Source organism: Galeopterus variegatus, unplaced genomic scaffold, assembly GCF_000696425.1.
Source record: "Galeopterus variegatus unplaced genomic scaffold, G_variegatus-3.0.2 Scaffold3667, whole genome shotgun sequence".
NCBI classification, from domain to species: domain Eukaryota; kingdom Metazoa; phylum Chordata; class Mammalia; order Dermoptera; family Cynocephalidae; genus Galeopterus; species Galeopterus variegatus.
In genome coordinates this window covers 82,795-102,361 of record NW_007729778.1, presented here as the reverse complement: position 1 = coordinate 102,361, position 19,567 = coordinate 82,795, and the positions used below count along the sequence as shown (strand labels likewise).

General features: G+C 48.9%; 1 protein-coding gene across 1 annotated transcript in view; it reads left to right on the top strand.

Annotated features, from left to right (window-relative positions):
* Positions 1-16,482, top strand: part of LOC103601293 (spermatogenesis-associated protein 31A6-like) — a 33,295-nt gene extending 16,813 nt beyond the window's left edge. Inside the window, 4 exon segments of the mRNA XM_008585680.1 lie at positions 5,468-5,602; positions 5,769-6,180; positions 7,431-7,685; positions 16,350-16,482. Coding sequence (XP_008583902.1) covers positions 5,468-5,602; positions 5,769-6,180; positions 7,431-7,685; positions 16,350-16,482 — 935 coding nt within the window.
* Positions 16,483-19,567: the final 3,085 nt, after the last annotated feature.

Below are 19,567 nucleotides of genomic sequence, written 5' to 3'. Positions count from 1 at the left end.
ATGTGGGATCCGAACCCTCGGGCGGGAGCGCCGCCACGCTTCCCAAGCGGCGCACTTATCCAGTGCGCCACCGGGCCGGCCCAGCAGTGGCTGTTACTTTGCACACATTTGCAGCTGTGCTGGGAGTCAGCTGGAATGGGGTTGCCTGGGCTGGCTCTGCTCCATATGCCTTCCATCCTGCCCCAGAGCTCCCTTCTCCGTGTTCTCTAGTGGCATCAGCAGACGCACAAGAGGGAATGCTAAATTGCACAAATTCTTTTTAAGCCTTTGGTTACATCCTCCCTGCTAACAGTCCATTGGCCAGAGCAAGTCACACGGCCCAGCCCGCAGTGGAGTGCTGGAGAAGTGCACTCCACCATGCAGGTGGTGAGAAGTGCGCTCCACCGCCAGGTGGTGGGGACAGGGAGTGAACACCTGTGAATGACAATCTAATGAGCAACAGTGGTTACCACCCTGCCTCGGGGCGGTAGGAGAAGCACATGAGATAATATTTGTGAAGTGCTCAGAGCAGAGCCTGGCATATCTCCCTATCATCTGTCTGTCTATCATCTGTCTGTCTGTCTATCTACCTATCACCTATCTATCATCCACCTATCTATGTATCATCTATCTATTACCTACTTACCAATCTATTATCTATCTTTCTATTATCTATCTACCATCCATCTATCATCTATCTATCAGGTTTCATCTTCATTCCTCACCTTTCCCCAGCTGTAAAAATTGATGTCCTGTGAAATCATCTCAACCTTCTCCTAAACGTGTCCTCTGTGCTGCCATAGTGATGAGAAGGCTCGTGGATTTCTCTTGGCTTGACTGGACCCCATGCTTTCTCTCCTGCGCTCTTTAACCCACTGCAACAGATCAGATTGTGAAACTTGGCTTCAAGCCATCAATGGCTTCCAGCTGTCCTCAGATTAAAACTCCAGTTAGTGCCTGACATGACATAAAACCGTCCATGACTGGCCATGCTCTCCCTGATCCAACCTGCAGGCATTTGGGTTCTGGCCTGGCCTGGCCTTTGGTGGAGAATCCAAACTGTACTGCAGCTGGAAGTTTTGTGGCACTGCTGTGTCCATGTGGTCCTGGATCTACTTTAGATCCTTCAGAAGGCCGATTCTCTAGGGACAGCTTGATGGGTTCCAATAGTACTAATGCTTGGGAAAGAGTATGAAAGACTGTGAGGAGGAGCCAGATGGGACATCAGTGAAAATAGGCTGGATTCGNTTCCAGCTGTCCTCAGATTAAAACTCCAGTTAGTGCCTGACATGACATAAAACCGTCCATGTCTGGCCATGCTCTCCCTGATCCAACCTGCAGGCATTTTGGTTCTGGCCTGGCCTGGCCTTTGGTGGAGAATCCAAACTGTACTGCAGCTGGAAGTTTTGTGGCACTGCTGTGTCCACGTGGTCCTGGATCTACTTTAGATCCTTCAGAAGGCCGATTCTCTAGGGACAGCTTGATGGGTTCCAATAGTACTAATGCTTGGGAAAGAGTATGAAAGCCTGTGAGGAGGAGCCAGATGGGACATCAGTGAAAATAGGCTGGATTCGGAAGAGAAGATCTAAGGTCCAAGTGCAGCACGGCAATTACAGACACCACACAGTCTATGGGCTGAGAAGATTGGCCTTCCCTAGGTCCCAGTAAGAGTGGCGTGTGGGTCTTCGCTGTGGGAAGTGTTGAGAACTTTCTGCACATGTCAATGATCTGTCACTGCACAAGAAACCACCCCAACACTTAGTGGCCTAAAGCAACATGTGTTGCATGTGTTGCTGTTTCTCATGGTTCTGTGGTTCTCTGGTGTTCCTTCTGCTGGCCTCTGCAGGTTCACTCATGTGGCTGCATCCAGGTGGAGGGCAGACTGGGGAATGGGCTCGGGGACAGCTGGACCAGCCTCTCATCCTCGAGGGGGCTGGACGATGCTTATTTACATAAAGAAGCATCCGAGAGCCAAGCTCCATGGAGTAAGCCTGACTCCAGCCACAGCAAGCACCTAGTTTGCTGACATCCCATAGGCCAAAACAGACCACAAGCCATGGCCAGAGTCAGAGTGGAGGTGCTCCACTGAGCACGGGGGCTGGAGGCAGGTCATTAATAAACCCACCTGCCCCATCCCACGTGGAATTCAGTGAAGGAGTCATGAACTCAGAACATCTGGTTGCAGAAAATAGTTTTTTGACACTGCTGTTTGAGAAAAATTGGGCTTCCCTTAACATCTGAACAGAGAATACTAGATATTCTCAATAATGGCACCAAAGTACAGAGGAAGGAACTGAGGGCCAGGAGTCAGGAGATCTAACTTTAGCCTGTCTGTACTTATTCAGCATGCAATCTAGTCAAATCGTTCCTTAAGGGTTGGCTTAGGAAGATGTAAAATATCTAAGAAGAGAATAAAACAGAAATAGAGTTAACCAACCTGAGCACCGCACTGGTGCTGTTTCTGTGGTTTCCCATGTGCAGCAGGTTGCAAAAATTAAAGCTTCTTGCATTATTCTGCATTTCTTATCTAAAGAAGTGGCCGTTCAGTGGCCTTTGCAATTCCTTTTGCCTCTCTCTCTTTTGGCATTTGGTTTTAGGGGCAGGGCATGGTTTTGGAGTGAGGGCTGGGCTCCTGTCCCCTGTCCTGGTTGATGTGTGTGTGATGCAATGTTTGGGGGCCACACCTGGGTGAGGAGGACATGCGTGCTGGGGTCCGCGCAGCTCGTCAGCATTGCTTACACGTGTCTGGGAGCTGTTAAATACTATCACCATCTCCAAGACGTGGTCACCAGTTAGGATTTGTCAAAAGGAAACACTTAAAGCTCCTGCTTCTAGTATTCACAATAATCATATTAATTTCTTATTAGGGGACCCGGGTCATTCTGGGAGCAGCAAAGTGCTCATTTGGGGAAAGAGTGGAGAATATGCAACGTGGAAAATGGACTGAATCATGTATGAATCAGTTTTCGTTGCAGAGCGAGGACTTTAACATGGCAGCGGCTGACAGCCACAGCTTTCCCTCTCGCACTGTGGAGTCTGCGGAGGGGCCAGGGTGCAGCAGATCCAGTCTGGCTTGGCTGACATCTTTGTGCACAGCCCAGGCCGAAAGGGCAGTGGCCGTTTGGGTCAGGGTCTTCTCCTGGAGCCTCAGAGGGGAGCAGGAGGAGCAGCCAAACCACACATGCACAGTAAGGCATCCATTAACATCCGTTAACCAAAGCAATGGGGTAGGGGGACACTTTTTATTTTCCTGAGAGAGGTGCTGCAAAGCCACATGGCAGAGGGCATGGGTGTATAATTTATTACAGCAAGGGACACAATTATCCACTGATCTCGGCACACCTACCTACATCTCTCCTCTGATGGGGCTGGAACCCTGTACCCAAGCTCCCATGGGGCCCGTGAGTTTGATGCTGGCAGTGGCTGGCCACACTTCTGCTGACAAGGCTACTCTTCTGTACCATGGTCCATTAATTGCTGAGCTATTCTTGTTGGAGTAGTCATCTTTCTTCCCCCTCCTCCCTTGCCTCCAGGAACCATGGCCCCATATAGCTGCCAAATCCTGTATGGGAGTGTGCGTGGGTGGAGGGGCTTATGGTGAAATCCAGGTGTGAATAGAAGAACGAGGCTGGGAAATGGCAGCGGCTCCCATGCGCTGGCAGAGAGAGGGGTAGAAGAGGGTGAGGCCTGGGGAACGGTGGTTGTCCCTTGAAAGATGATACCATCTGGCAGAAGCAGGGGACCCCTCCTTTCTCAATCATGTATGTATCCATGTTATTATCCACATATGGCCAATGGATTAGACAACAGTAGGTATCCATGTTATTATCCACATATGGCCAATGGATTAGACAACAGTAGGTATCCATGTTATTATCCATGTATGTGTCCAAGTTATTACTTTGAGGTGACATTTAAGCTAAAATCTGAAGGAAGAGGAGTCGGCTGCAGAAACCCAAGGAGACGGGTATTTCTGGCAAAGAGCAATGTGCTATTATCCATGTATGTGTCCAAGTTATTACTTTGAGGTGACATTTAAGCTAAAATCTAAGGAAGAGGAGTCGGCTGCAGAAACCCAAGGAGACGGGTATTTCTGGCAAAGAGCAATGTGAGCTGACCCTGAGCCAGGAGGGGTCCTCACCTGCGGAAGCTCCTGAGTGGAGTGTCAGCATCCCATGGAGTGTGGGAAGCAAAGGAGATCGGGCTGGCAGAGGAGCAGACCCAGGTCATGCCAGACCTTATGCACCCTCATAAGGAGTTGGTATTTCATCCAAAGTATAACAAGAAGGCTTTGAGGTCTTCCAGGGATGTGACATGCACCTTATGTGTTACTGAAGATGAGCATGGCCGTGGTGGGAGAGCAGGTCTCGTGGACAGGAGTCAGGAGGACATGGCAGTGGTCAGGAAGGGAAGAAGGTGGCCTGGACCACTGCAGTGGCAGGAGATGGAGCCAGAGAAGGATCCAAGAGGCGCAGGAGAGGAAGAGTGGCAGGATGTGCTAGGCGCGTGGGTGAGGGCTTGGAGGTGGGAAGAAGGAGACTTCAGCCAGGCTTGAGCAGATGGCAGGTCAGTCCCCAAACTGGGGGAGTTGTCCACACAATAACTGCTGGTTGACTTCTCCCATCCCAGTGATTTTGAGCCTTAGTCACCCAAGCTGTCCCATCCTAGCTGTCTCCTAGTGGCAGGTGGCTGCCAAGACCTTGTTCTTCCCCACCTCATCGCATGGCCAATGTCAGCAAGAAGATCTTTCCTGCCACTTATCAGAGGCCTCATCTGGAGAGACCCCACACACAGGCAGATGGAGGCTGGTGGCCCCTCTTTGGTCAACTCCAGTGTCCAGAAGCTGCTGGAGATACTACAAAGAAAGCAGAACAGAATTTTTGGAAAGAAGAAAAAAAGGAGGACTCAGACTATCCCCTGGATTACCTGGGGAATACCTTAAAGTCACTGGGTGATGAGTGGGACACCAGAACCCCACAATCCTTCTGGAGCAAGAAAGATAAACCAGAGCTCCTGCCCAGTCTTCAGCAGCTCTCTTATCCCAAGGTCTCAGGGAACTATTTCCAGCGGAAATGCAGCCAGCTCTTCCGGGGCCTCCCCTTTTTGCACAGCGAGTCCCTGGTGGCTACAATTAGGGACTCTGGTCCCCCACTGTAGTTTTCCTCTGCTTTATTCAGTGAACTCTCTACTTCCTTTCCGGTACAAATTCAGACTCAACTGTCTCCACAACTTCTTCAGCCCCAGCTCTGGTGCCCCCATGTGGCCAAACCCCAACCTCTGACTTGAGTCTTGCCACTGTTCCAGCCCTCTCGGATCACAGCCTGGGGAGCACCTTACCCTACAAACCAGCAGAAGCCCAACTTCTTATCCCAACTTCCGTCCAACATGAAGGATGTCACCTCTTAAAGAAGGAACAAGAAGGTAGGAAGGACTTACCCTGTGTGGTCAGGATACCTCAGGAAGCCTTTAGCCAACTCACTCCCAACAGCGAGGACTCGCAGGACCACATCACTCTTCCACCTCCCAGGGGACTTCATCAGTCCTGAGCTTCAGAAGCAACTAGAACAACACCTTCACCAGAGATTCACACAACACTGCTGCGGACTGTCCCCCCAGGCCGCATGTGTCTCCAGACCTGATACAGCCTCAGGACCTTCACCACATGTTCACACAACACTGCCGCGGACTGTCCCAAGGGTCCCAAGTGTCTCCAGACCTAGTACAATATCAGGACGAATTCCCAAGGATGCCTCATGAGAAGGATAAGCGTGGGCCCTCTGTGTTTGCAGCAGGGAGCAGCCAGAACATGCAGAAAATGGGGTCCACAGGCCTAGCCAAGTTGCAACTTGTGAAGATCCCAAGTAAGGATCTGAGGCACTGTCTAAAGAGGGTCCTAGAAGATCTACCCAGGTCTTTGGAAAGCAGCTCAGGGAAGGTTCTAGGGGCCACCTCTGAGAAAAAGTCAGAAAGGGACTGGATGAGGCCATCAAGAAGTGAGTCAGGAAAGGATTCACCAAAGAGCCCAGACAAGAAGCATCAAGCAGACATCACGAAAGTCCACTTGCACAGGAAACTGTAGGAGATAAACGAGGGCGTGATCCCTGTGGGTGTTCAACATCCAGGCTTGCTAATGCTTCGGCTTGTCTCCTCCAGAGAACTCAAACCTTCACGTGCAAACTGGAAATCTAGCATCCCCCAAGGGTGAGGTATCCCACGCGACACCTCCCAGCTTTCCTCCTTGACCCACAGGTGCTGGGAGCGCACATGAAAAGGTCTCAGGTGAGGCACAGTGGGGCCTGTCCCTCAAGGTCCGCAGCCCCCACATCTCTTTAAGTTGGAAAAGGCTCAACCCTCCTCCCTTCCATGGTCTGCCTCTCCCTTGTCAGCCACCAGTGAATCTAGGGCCAAATGGACAGCCGAGGTTGCCAGTTTCCCAGGAGAACCTCCTCACAGAGATCCAGGACAGAAGGTGGTAGCAAAAACGTCAGTTTGCACACTGCCCCCTCGCCTGTGTATAAGGAAGCCCAGAGGTCTATGTACAAGACAGAGACCCCATCTGGTGACAAGTGTGGGCCCTCAGAGGCCCCTCTGACAGGAGGGCAAGTGGCCTTCTCAGCCCCTCACATGCAATGTCATGAGTACAACCTGGCATGGTGAGAATGTGCTGGGGGCTGGGAGAGGCAGGCTAAAGCCGAGTCCAAGTCCAGCAATGTCTACAAATGAGCCACAAGAGGAGAGTGCGAGCGGGGACTAAGGAGACACAGCCACAGTACAGCAATGCTGAAGAGCAACATAGGATCCCAGTGTTCAAGGAACAAAGAGACCAGAAACGCAGTGGAGACCAAGGAGGAGAGGCCCCTGCTTGGGAAGTCACCTTGGGAGTGGACGTGACGGTAAACTCCCAAACCAATAAAAATCTGAAGAGCTCAGAGTCTCTAGAGACCAGTAAAAGCCCCCCAGCCTCTAGAATTTCTGTTACTCAGGACCCAGGAGAGCCATACCTTACTACACAGGTTGCTGGTGAGTTTGAGCTCAAAGTGGAGGCAGAGTCAGAGAAACAGACTCAAGACTGTGCGGCTGCTGTCCTCCTTCAAGACCATACCACTGGGGTGCTCCCTGCTAAAGACACCTTGTCTTCTCAGTCCTTTCTGTCTGGCTTCCAGAGCATGTCCAGCAATGACACATCAGCTTCCCAGGGGCCATGTAACCTCTTCCTTAGGGGATGGAGCAGCCAGGGGCAGCAGGAGCCCAGGAGTCCAAAATTCCAGAACCTGTGAAGAGTCAGAGCAAGATGTTTGGCCCTATTGATAAGAGCTAAGGCTGCAGGAGGCTCACAAAGAGCACAAAAACAGGGCTGCAGGACTAAGCCAGCCTGCCCAGGACAGGGAGTCAGTAGAGTACTTAAGTAGCCAGTCTTTCCAGCCAGAGAAGGATCACGCATCTCCAAAAAGCCACTTCAGGAAAAAGATCAGGTGTTTTCTACAGTGGATTTTCCCCAGTAAAAAAACCAAAGGGTGGAAAGATCCCCTGCAAAAAGGCAAGCCCACATCAGCCCCTGCCCAGAGCCAGGAGCCAGTCCCAAGCAGACTGTTTGTGGACAACAGGGTGGCTGAAGCCCAGGCGCTCATGACCACTGTTGGAGGGACCCTAGAGGAGAAAATGGGGCTCCACCATGAACTTCCTGCCTCAAAGGCCCCAGTGGGAGGGTATTCCTGCTACCACAAGGGTCCCTCCTACACAGAGCAAAGAATAGTGATAACAGATATGGCCTGCAGTCACCATGCCACCCCCGTGGGCCACAGCCACCCAGTCAAGAACAGGTGGATCAGAGACAGAGACAGCAGTTGGGCCTCACTGCCCAGGGAGCATGTGTCCCCAGCCAGTCCCTGACAACACAGGCCACTGGTGGCAACAACCTTGGGCTGCCCCCTCTGCTCCCCCAGGCACTGTCTTCTTCAGAGAGGCATCTCATGTGGTCAACCAGATCATGCTTCTCACCTCTTCCCTGGTGAGAAGGGCTTTTCCCCAGAAAAACTTCACCCCACACAGAGAAAACCTATTTCTGCCATGCGGCACATGTTCCGTGTGCTGATGGCTTCTTCCTCCCGCGACACGCACTCTTTCCTAATATGTGTTTTTCCTCTTCAGAAGTGGTGGCTCTGTCTGCAGTGCGGGACCAAGAGAAAGGGTCAGCTCTTCCCAAGTGCAGCTTCTAGAAGGGACTGGGCCTGAGGGATGCTGACTGCAGCCTTGCAGATGCCCCCTGAGCCTGGAGGTCCTCTCTGCACCTCGTTTTCACCATGCAGCCATTACAGAAAGCCTTCGGGACTTTTCAGGATGAGTAAACCCTGTGAAGACCTCACCAGGGGTGGGGCTCAGTGTCTCCCCTGCTTTCCCTTGACCTTGAACGTGGTGCACCGCAGGGGGACAGGTCCACAGAGGCCCATTCTCCTCAGCCCAGAATGTCTGAGCAAGTAGCCTCACCTATCACAAGGTGGGCTCAGGAAGTTTGGGGGGGGGCAGTGCTGGTCCCAAGTCCAAAGGGAGAAATATGCCCCCAGATTTCTTGGGGGGACAAACCTGCTTGACCAGGGCCCCTCTCTCCTGTGACAGGGGGGATGGAGGTGGGTTCTACTGACCCCTCTCAGCTCAGCCTGGTGACATGACATGGCACATCACCCACCTGTCCAGAGCAGCGGGAGGATGGGCGTCAGGTGGCGCCTGACTCTGCCCCTGCCCAGGCCACCTGCCATACCCCCTAGGTGTAACTGTGTGTGTGGTCATATCCGACAGTGGGACACGGAGGACAGAGGGTGGGATGTGGGGGAAGAAGAACTGCACAGCTCAGAGCCAAAGAAAGAGGTGTGGGGCCTGGTGTGGGGCCTGGGGCATCATCATAGCACACGTCCCACCCTGTCCACAGGCCTGGAGAGGACATGCCAGGGCTGTGGTCACTGTGCACACTCCAGGGCCCCTGCTCCAGCTCCCAGGTCACAGGCCTGGGAAGGCCGCCTTCAGCTTGGGTGTTGACGGCTGGTCAGGGATGACCATTTCCCAACGATCTACCTGAGGACCTCACCCTGTCCCCTGTGGCATCCTCAAAAGGGGCGCTGGCAACAGGCGGGGCCTGGGGCATCATCATGGCACACGTCCCACCCTGTCCACAGGCCTGGAGAGGACATGACAGGGCTGTGGTCACTGTGCACACTCCAGGGCCCCTGCTCCAGCTCCTGGGTCACAGGCCTGGGAAGGCCACCTTCAGCTTGGGTGTTGAGGGCTGGCCAGGGACGACCATTTCCCAATGATCTACCTGAGGACCTCACCCTGTCCCCTGTGGCATCCTCAAAAGGGGCGCTGGCAACAGGAGACAGCCAGCACTGGGACTCATGTCATTCATAGTCTGGTGATGCTAACATGTGCACAGGACCCAGACTGTGCCCAGGGGACAGGTGGGGACTTACAGGGGTACAGGGGATGGCCTGGGGTCACACAGCGAGTGCTTCTGGCTCCCCGTCCAGCGGAGGGGACTGTGCTCACAAGGGTGATCTGTTCAGTCCAGGTGGGCCAGGGCCAGGCCAGGAGCATTTCTGTCAGCTGTTTTCTGGCCTGGGGTCACACAGCGAGTGCTCCTGGCTCCCGGTCCAGTGGAGGGGACTGTGCTCACAAGGAGCCAGGGTGATCTGTTCAGTCCAGGTGGGCCAGGGCCAGGCCAGGAGCATTTCTGTCAGCTGTTNGTCAGCTCTTCCCAAGTGCAGCTTCTAGAAGGGACTGGGCCTGAGGGATGCTGACTGCAGCCTTGCAGATGCCCCCTGAGCCTGGAGGTCCTCTCTGCACCTCGTTTTCACCATGCAGCCATTACAGAAAGCCTTCGGGACTTTTCAGGATGAGTAAACCCTGTGAAGACCTCACCAGGGGTGGGGCTCAGTGTCTCCCCTGCTTTCCCTTGACCTTGAACGTGGTGCACCGCAGGGGGACAGGTCCACAGAGGCCCATTCTCCTCAGCCCAGAATGTCTGAGCAAGTAGCCTCACCTATCACAAGGTGGGCTCAGGAAGTTTGGGGGGGGGCAGTGCTGGTCCCAAGTCCAAAGGGAGAAATATGCCCCCAGATTTCTTGGGGGGACAAACCTGCTTGACCAGGGCCCCTCTCTCCTGTGACAGGGGGGATGGAGGTGGGTTCTACTGACCCCTCTCAGCTCAGCCTGGTGACATGACATGGCACATCACCCACCTGTCCAGAGCAGCGGGAGGATGGGCGTCAGGTGGCGCCTGACTCTGCCCCTGCCCAGGCCACCTGCCATACCCCCTAGGTGTAACTGTGTGTGTGGTCATATCCGACAGTGGGACACGGAGGACAGAGGGTGGGATGTGGGGGAAGAAGAACTGCACAGCTCAGAGCCAAAGAAAGAGGTGTGGGGCCTGGTGTGGGGCCTGGGGCATCATCATAGCACACGTCCCACCCTGTCCACAGGCCTGGAGAGGACATGCCAGGGCTGTGGTCACTGTGCACACTCCAGGGCCCCTGCTCCAGCTCCCAGGTCACAGGCCTGGGAAGGCCGCCTTCAGCTTGGGTGTTGACGGCTGGTCAGGGATGACCATTTCCCAACGATCTACCTGAGGACCTCACCCTGTCCCCTGTGGCATCCTCAAAAGGGGCGCTGGCAACAGGAGACAGCCAGCACTGGGACTCATGTCATTCATAGTCTGGTGATGCTAACATGTGCACAGGACCCAGACTGTGCCCAGGGGACAGGTGGGGACTTACAGGGGTACAGGGGATGGCCTGGGGTCACACAGCGAGTGCTTCTGGCTCCCCGTCCAGCGGAGGGGACTGTGCTCACAAGGGTGATCTGTTCAGTCCAGGTGGGCCAGGGCCAGGCCAGGAGCATTTCTGTCAGCTGTTTCTCAGCACTGGTGATGTTGCCTCCTCCTGGGCCCACTGCCCGGAGAGGCGGTGTCACCTCTCCAGGTCCTTGCTTGAGCCCTGTGGGTCTCTCTCCATGGGGGATGGTCCTGACCAGGAGAGGCCACTGGGCCAATAACAGGATTGCGCTGCACCCATGCTGGTCAGGTCACCACAGAGGATGGAATGGTGCGTGGTGGAGGGTAGCACGTGCTGCAGGTGAGCCTGCAGCAGTGTCCTGTCACATCATGACCCGGGTGGTCTCCAGGGCGGCCCTGTGATGACAGCAGAGCCAGGACCAAGGGCTGGGCTGAGCCTGGAGCCCAGCAAACACCCACAGAGATCTGTGACAGAGACCCCTCAGAGACCTATTACACAGACCTGACTGAGACACCCACATAAGAACCTCTGATAGAGACCCACAAGAAAGACCCCCACGGACACCATTTACAGGGATCACCCACAGAGACTTCCTACAGTGACATCTTAGAGAGAGAGATCACAGACAGACTTCCCACAGGATCCTCATACAGAGACCTCCCTCTGATAATGCAGAGACTTCAGAGTCCTGCCACAGAGATTGCACACTGAGACCTCTGACAAAGATGCCCACAAAGAGAGAACTCAGAAACCTCACACAGAGGCCTGGCACTGAGATCTCCCACAAGGACTTCACATGCAAACTTTCCAGGAGACATGGAGACTAGCACGGGGTCTTTCCCACAGAGTCCTCCCACAGAGTCCTCCCACAGAGTCCTCCCACAGAGCCTTCCAGGCCTAACAGAAGCCTCCCAGACTCCTACAAAGCCCTCACACTGAATCCTCCCACAAAAGACTTTACACAAAGACCTTGCACACAGATCTTGCACAGAGACCCCCCTAGAGATCTTACACAGAGACCTCTCACAGAATCTCACGTTGCTCCACAGACCATCCCACAGAACTCACCCAGAGACAGCACACAGAGACCTCCCACTGTCCCCACAGAGTCCTCGCACACAGATCTCACACAACTTTCCAGAGACCTCACCCAGAGAAGTCCCACAGACACCTCCCACAGAGAACTTACCAAGAGACAACACACAGGGACCCCCACTGCCCCCTGAAGACCTCACATCCATTCTTCCTTCCCACTGGATCTGGAACCACTTAGCAAATATCAGTTGTGCACCCGCTCCCAGAACCCAGAGACACTCATTGCCAATACTGCCCCCAAAATGGGGTTCTCTGCTTAGGAAAATGCTTGGGAATTTTTGTTCTTTTGTAATGTCATTGCCTCTGAATAGAAGAATGACAGATTCCACGTGTAGAACTGCAAGATTCTTTCCTCCAGAGCTTTTCATTTACTTCTGCTATGACCCACAGTTTAGAAAATCACAAATCTTAAATGCAAATAAATGCTGCCAAGAATGCCATTGCCTCTGAATAGAAGAATGACAGATTCCACGTGTAGAACTGCAAGATTCTTTCCTCCAGAGCTTTTCATTAACTTCTGCTATGACCCACAGTTTAGAAAATCACAAATCTTAAATGCAAATAAATGCTGCCAACTTCCAATGAGAGCTAATATCTTGTGCCCAGTTTCAATTAATCTTCTAGTCAAATGGTATCAATGTCACAATTTTTATTTCATTGGGGACAAGACCTAAACTTGAGATGGCTCATTTCTTTACTTTTAAAACATGGTAAAGACCTGCAGCAAGGGCTACAGGAATCAAATAAACCAGCAAAGAGGGATCTGGCTGCACACTTGCTTCCCAGGAGGCTGTGCAAGTAGCACATTGTTTTTGCATGTAACAGCTTGTGTGAGGTTTGTGGGACTTGTTTTATTTTTAGATGAAACAACTTAACATCATGTAAAGATTTTTTGCAAACGAGTCTTATTTCTGGCAATGTCCTTATATTATCTTCTGGAAAAATTATACTTATTCCTTACTAATGATATTATTTTTTTCCTTAAAATCTGGTAATGCCCTCGAATGATATTATACATGTTTCCCAATTATGACAAAGTCCTAATATTCATCTAATACAGCTTAAAATTATGGAATATTTAGTAGAAGTCATTTTTTAAATAATTCTAAGAAATGCATAATACTCTGGCAGTCAGGCTCTGTTTATTTTCACTATAGGACTAGAAAAGGATGCATGATTCAAGTAGTTTGGAATCTTATAAGATATCACTTCAGATGCACAGCCTAATAACACTCCTGGGAAGGGACACTGTATTAGTCTGTTTCTGCTGCTTGTAACAAAATACCTGAAACTAGGTAATTTATAAAGAAAACCAAACTTATTGCTCATAGTTTCAGAGATGGGAAGTCCAAAGTCCAGGAAACACATTTGGTGAAGGCCTTGGTGGTGGCAACAGTGAGGGCAGGGTCTCACATTGTGAAATGGTGGAGCAGAGAAAAGAGACTAAACTCCTCATCCACTCTCCTTTTAAAGTCCTCAGAACCATGCCCCTGACCACCATTATTAATCCATTCACTACGGTATGATCCTAGAATCTAATCACCTCTTCAAGGCCCCACCTTTCAATTACCATAATAGATTTCCCACCCTCTTAACACAGTGGGGGTCAAGCTTCAATGAGCTTGGGAGACATCCGATCCACAGCAGACTTCCTAACATCTGAATTGAAGAAAGCACATTTAATCAACATTTGTATTAGAATAATGAATAATGAAAGGCCTCCATTATACACCCAGCACTTTCCAAAGGGTACACTTTGGTGAGACTATATTTCTTGCTGCTCATAAGCAAACCTGTTGTCCTTGCCTTGCTAAAATCTCTTTTAATGACATTTGTTAGGAATGTGTCACTGGTTAAGTCACCCAGATTAGCCACTAGGACAGTCCTTTCTCTAAAAGAAGCACAGCTAACATGAAGGTTCTTTTGGCCTATTTCAACAAGAAGTTCCCTTCTATCCTCCATAATTGCAAATTTATACCTATTAATGTTTCTACTCTCTACTCCCTTATAATGTCATTGAACCACCAAACAATGGAATATGGTCATCGTTGTTTTCTAGTCCCCTATTAGATTGTACTTGTTTTATAGTGCAACTTATGCAAGTAAGTTTAATATTCAGAACAAAATGGGACCATTTTGAAAAGCTTAGGAAAGATTTTCAAGGAGAAAAATGCTTTACAATAGTGTATCCTTTTCAAACTGTCTTTTTTTTAACAGGGCTGAACTAAGTGGTTATTCATCAGTCTTGTGAATTGAAGTTGTCAGGTTTGCTTATGAGCAGCAAGAAATGTAGTCTCACCAAAGTTTACACTATGGAAAGTACTGGGTTTATAAGTGAGGCCTTTCTTTATTCATTATTCTAATACAAATGTTGATTAGATGTCAGAGTGGCCATAAAGTCTGAAAACAGACATCCATAATACATAGTTTTTTGCTCTGACACGTTGCATATGTTGTCCCTCAGTAGCAATCATAGTTCAATAAGCTGCGCACAGTTGCAATAAACAATGTGCATTAGAGCAATGTTCCCATCAGTCACTGCGTGTGCATCTGTCATGAGCAGCCTCACATGAGGCATGTGTCCAACTTTCACAGCAGAACTTGCGCCTTTGCCCCAGAGGAAATAATCAAGGGGGTTCAATCTACTACAAAAATGTCAAGATTTCCTGACTCTGTGGACATCTGTATTTTATTTTTACCTACTGCAAATATTAAAATTTTACTATTTTATGTATACCAAGAAATAGATATCAAAAAATGAGATAATGGAGAAAACATCTCTCCTTTGTTTTCAAAATGTTTCACATCGAAATGTCTGGCTGAAAATAAAGTGATTTTTAAATCACATTTTTAAATGACATTCAGGATCTATTACAAATTTGGTTTTGAAATATTTTTATTTTTATTTTTTTAAATTTAAAACAGGTGTCATACTGATTTCAATAAATCAGGCCCTCCAGAACACAAAGCCAAGTTTGGAGTTATGTGAAGACCCCTTAATCACTCAAGGGAGTCATTCTGCAATGTTAACCCCCAAGAACCATTTCCCTTTATAGGCTATAACATTGTCGTCGGTTTCAGGCACTTTTCCTTTATATCTACATTTTCTGTCGTGTTCACACCCTTGGCCTAAAGCAACCAGGATCTAGATAATCAAGGGGTTTCATAATCGCTTCCCCCACATACTCTCTGAGGTCGGTCAGATCCCTAACCTCTCCTGCAACATGATCGTCACAATTGTGCCCACGGCCACATGGATTGTTGCATTTCTCAAACAAGAGCACGTCCTGCTGGTTACTCAGAGGGTTGCTGTGTCACCGCTCCTTCCTTCCGCTGCGGAGTACTATCCAGAACAACCCATTTCCCCATGGACATGAGTTCCACGCTCTCCACAGCCACACTACCACAGTCACACAAATGACGAGGATGAAGCCAACTTCCACAAAGCTATGAAAAAACGCTGTCCCAGGGACAATAGGGGAGGCTTTAGAACATACTAACCTCTTTTCTAGGAAGCGTGGGGGGTGCAGCTCTCTGGTTCTAAGCATTTTTGTGTTTAGCGTTTCTTACCCTCCTTTGCTGTAGTGATGTCTGCAGGTCTTCCCTCCCCGGAGCCCAGAAGCTGCATGGCCACCACCTGCTCCTGATGATTTCACAATCTCTGCCACTTGTTACCAATGACCACTTAGCCAGACACACCTCCCTCAGCTCAGGGACCTCCTTAAGCTTCAGGAGCAAGACCACCCACCACCCTTGCTTTTTATTTCTCCCACAATTACATGCAAGTAACACTTTCCGTACCTACTTCCAATGGCAATAAGTATTTTGTAGACTGTGGTCCCTGCACTGAGATAAACTTTCCACCTACCAGGCCTGTGACATGGATAAGTCACTCAGTGTCTCCAAACTTCATTTCCTTGACCTGGAAAATGGGGATAAAAGTTAGTAACACTGCAGTGAAGGGAAAATGGGTTACAATATTACACTTTCCACTGCTCCTCCTGATGATTTTCCTATTGTCATTGTTTATGTTTTTCTAATTTAGTTTTTAGTTAAAGTACACCCAATTTTTTTTAATCTTTATTTTTATACAGAATTAAGCAATGTAACTGTCTAGCACAAAAGCTGTTTTTTTCAACGTGTTAAAGATTGAGTCCTCTCTGAGAAAATAAACTGAACATTCTTTCAAGTAATTTTCAAGCCATTTTTTTGCCACACGATATTTAGTGGGTTTCTACTAATTTACCTTGGTGTGCAAAGACTTTTTTGCGATCCCACAGCTATCGCCGCTGTGACTTTGGAAGAGCTGGACTCGCGAGGTCCTTCAAAACCAGCTGTTCTGGGTGCTGGCTTCCCCAGTGTTTGGGTGAAGTCTGGAGTCCCCAAGGGTTACCCGCCTAGTTTCAGACAAGGACAAACCTCTGGCTACCTCCAGTAACCAGACGAGGTCTGATTTCGCTAATCCCACTGCGCAGCCGCAGCCCTGCTTTGCAGCCAGAGCGCCCCCCTGCGTTTAAAGGCGAAGCTTCTGTCCCCGGAACAGCGCGCCCGGGTGGGGCTCCTGCGCGGAGGCGCGGGCTTCTCCGTGTCGGTGCGTCTGCCTTTACTTACCAGCCAGTTCCACTGACGTTGGCTTCTGACCCCTTCAAGTCCAGGGGGGAGCGAGGGGGCAGGAGGAGGGGGAAGTCAAAAGAAAGAAGAGCTCCCGTGATGGGCACCCGCTGCAGCAGCCCTCGGTAGAGCCACCTTAGATGTGGCAGAGGTTCCAGTGGACTGAACAGGGGACAATCCGTGCCACTTCCAGGGCCAACACCTGCACGTCCCTGTCGGACAAAGCATCTCCCCTGGCTGGTCCCCACAGTCGCTCCCTAGGCCCCCTCATCGCGCAGTCCCCTTGCTGTTTTCATCTCATCTCCCTCCTCTTAGAGCCAGGGCTCTCCAGCTGGGCACAGGTGGCCGAGGGCGGACACCACCCGCGGTGGACAGCAGGCGCTCCCAGTGCAGCCAGCCCTTCACTGCGGAATGGCTCGAGGGCAGTAAGAAAACAGACCCCTGAGTTTCCCAAATGCCAGGGGGGCACAGGCAGGTTCTCAAAGTTGGTTGGTTCCTTTCTGAGTTGATGATATTTACATGAGATTTGGAACTTAGAGTGGATGGTAGAATGGGTTAAGAATTTGGGAGATGTGGGAATGGGGGTGACTACATTTTGAACCTGGGATGGACATAAATATTTATTAACTGGAAGGAGTTATTGCCATTTTTTGCTCTTTCATTCAGTTTTACTAAACGTTTCTGGTTGTTCTTCCATGTGAACTTTAGAATTATTTTGAGGAGAGCACCTTACCACCCACCAAAACACCAAAACAAAAATGAAAGCAAAAACTGTTAGTATTTTAATTAGGATCACATTAAATGCATAAATTAATTTAGGAGCACCTGATATCTTAATGATACTCTGTCTACTTAAGGCCAATTGTTTAAGACTTATCTTCCATCAAATACAAGTTTTCATCATGTAGGTTTTGCACATTATTTTAAAGTCCTTATACTTTTGTTTTTTGTTTTGTTATTGATCTCATTATGCAAATGAGGTAGTTTCTTCCATGTATCTTCTTAATGGTTGTTGATTACAGATGTATCTTGTCTGGAATAGACTTCTGTAAAACAGGCAAAAGTGAAACAATTAAATGTAGTTTGGACACGTAAAGCAACTCAGCCTAAGTTAATGCGAACTCAATCCATAGCTGCTTATCAGATGTGCATTAAGGGCGTACGTATCTAGGATATAATTGTACTGCAGTTTTGTTGATAATCTTTAAACTATTAATCTCCATTCATCTTATCTTCTTAAATCAAAATGTATTTTATTTTCTTAAATCTTTATATTTGTTGGTGTTGAGGCTGTGCAGTAATTCTATAATATATTGGTCCTGAGGACCACAAAATTCTTGACACAACTGCTGAAGTGACAAATGGAAAGATAGCATCTCTTTCAAATATTGATTGCTAGTGGGAGAGGCAAGATTAAAACCATAATGTCCACTGGGTAGGGGGAAGAGGTAAGGGGTATTTTGTAACAGCTTCATTGAGATATAATTCACATACCCTAAAATGAACCCATTTGAAGTGTACAATTCAATGGGTTTAGTGTTAGTAACAGTGTGAAACCATTATGACAATCTAATTTTAGAACATTTTACCCCTCTCCCCAAAAAACTTATACCCACCAGCAACCACCCCATATCTGCTACTCTCTACCCCACCCTGCCCCTATTAATACTAATTAGCAATCACTAATCTACTTTCTATCTCTACATATTTACCTCTTCTGAGAATTTAATATACATGGAATCATACAAATGTGGGGTCTTTTGTGACTGGATTCTTTCACTTAGCATGGTATTTTCAACATTCATCCATGTCCTTCTTATTTGATGACTAATATTTTATTGTATGATATACTGTATGTTGTGTGTCCATTCATCAGTTGATAGACATTTGGGTTGTTTTCACTTTTTGGCTTTTATAAATAAATGCTAATATGAACATTCACATGCAAGTTTTTCACATGGCCATATTTTTTCACTTCCCTTTGGTATGTATCTATGAGTGAAATTGCTTGGCCATGTAACTCTGTGTTACACATTCTGAGGAACTGCCAAACTGTTTTCTAAAGGAAATGCATCATTTCATATTCCCATCAGCAACACATGAGGCTTTCAATTTCTCCTCATCCTCACCAGAACTTGCCTTTGTCTTTTATATTTTAGCCTTCCCAGTGGATGTGAGGTGGTATCTTATTGTGGTTATGATTTGCATTGTCCTAATGACTAATGATTTTTAAGATGTTTTTCCGCATATCTTCTTTGGAGAAATATCTATACAAATCCTTTGCCCATTTTGTAATTAGGCTGTCATTTTATTGTTAAATAGTAAAAGATCTTTATATATTCTGGATATGTCTCTTATTAAACTCATGCTTTGTAAATATTTTCTCCCATTCTGTGATTTGTCTGTTAACTTTTTTGGTAGTACTGATTGTTTGATAGATAGCAGCACAAAGGTTTCTAATTTTGGTGAAGTTCAGTTTATCTTTTTTTTTTTTGGTGGGTGGGGCAAGGAGGGAAGACGACTCAGCTGGACACAGGTCAGAACCTCCCTTGGGCTCAGCCCCTGCTGTTCTGAAGGTGGAATTTGAAGGATGCACTTGCTGGTTCTGTATTGGTGAAGCAGCTTCAACATCCCCTAATTATGACAATGGCCTGTACTGTGACCCAACTTGCAGAGTTTTCCTTCAATAGGCAATTGAGTAGGACCCACATTAGCCAAGCCAAGGCCCCAAGGGCTCAGAGGCTGGCAGTGCCCACCCAAAGGACCCCCCTGACTATGTGACCCCACACTGCATGGCATCCTTCTTGTGCCACAATCATCTGCTGCCTGACCCTGCTGCTCAGGCACAGAGGACCAGGACTGACAGTGTTCCACACTCCTTTAGCTCCTCCAGCCAACACAGGCCTACCTGCACACAATTCCACCATGATTCCCACCTTCTAAACACCCGCATGGACATGAGCGTTCTTGAATATGAATATGCCAAGTGGAGAAAACTTTACTAAAATGGTAAAGAAATGAACTTGAAGCATGTATAAATTTACATATTAAAACACTCACCTTGCTTATGTTTATGCGACTCAGGATTTGAAAAGATGTAT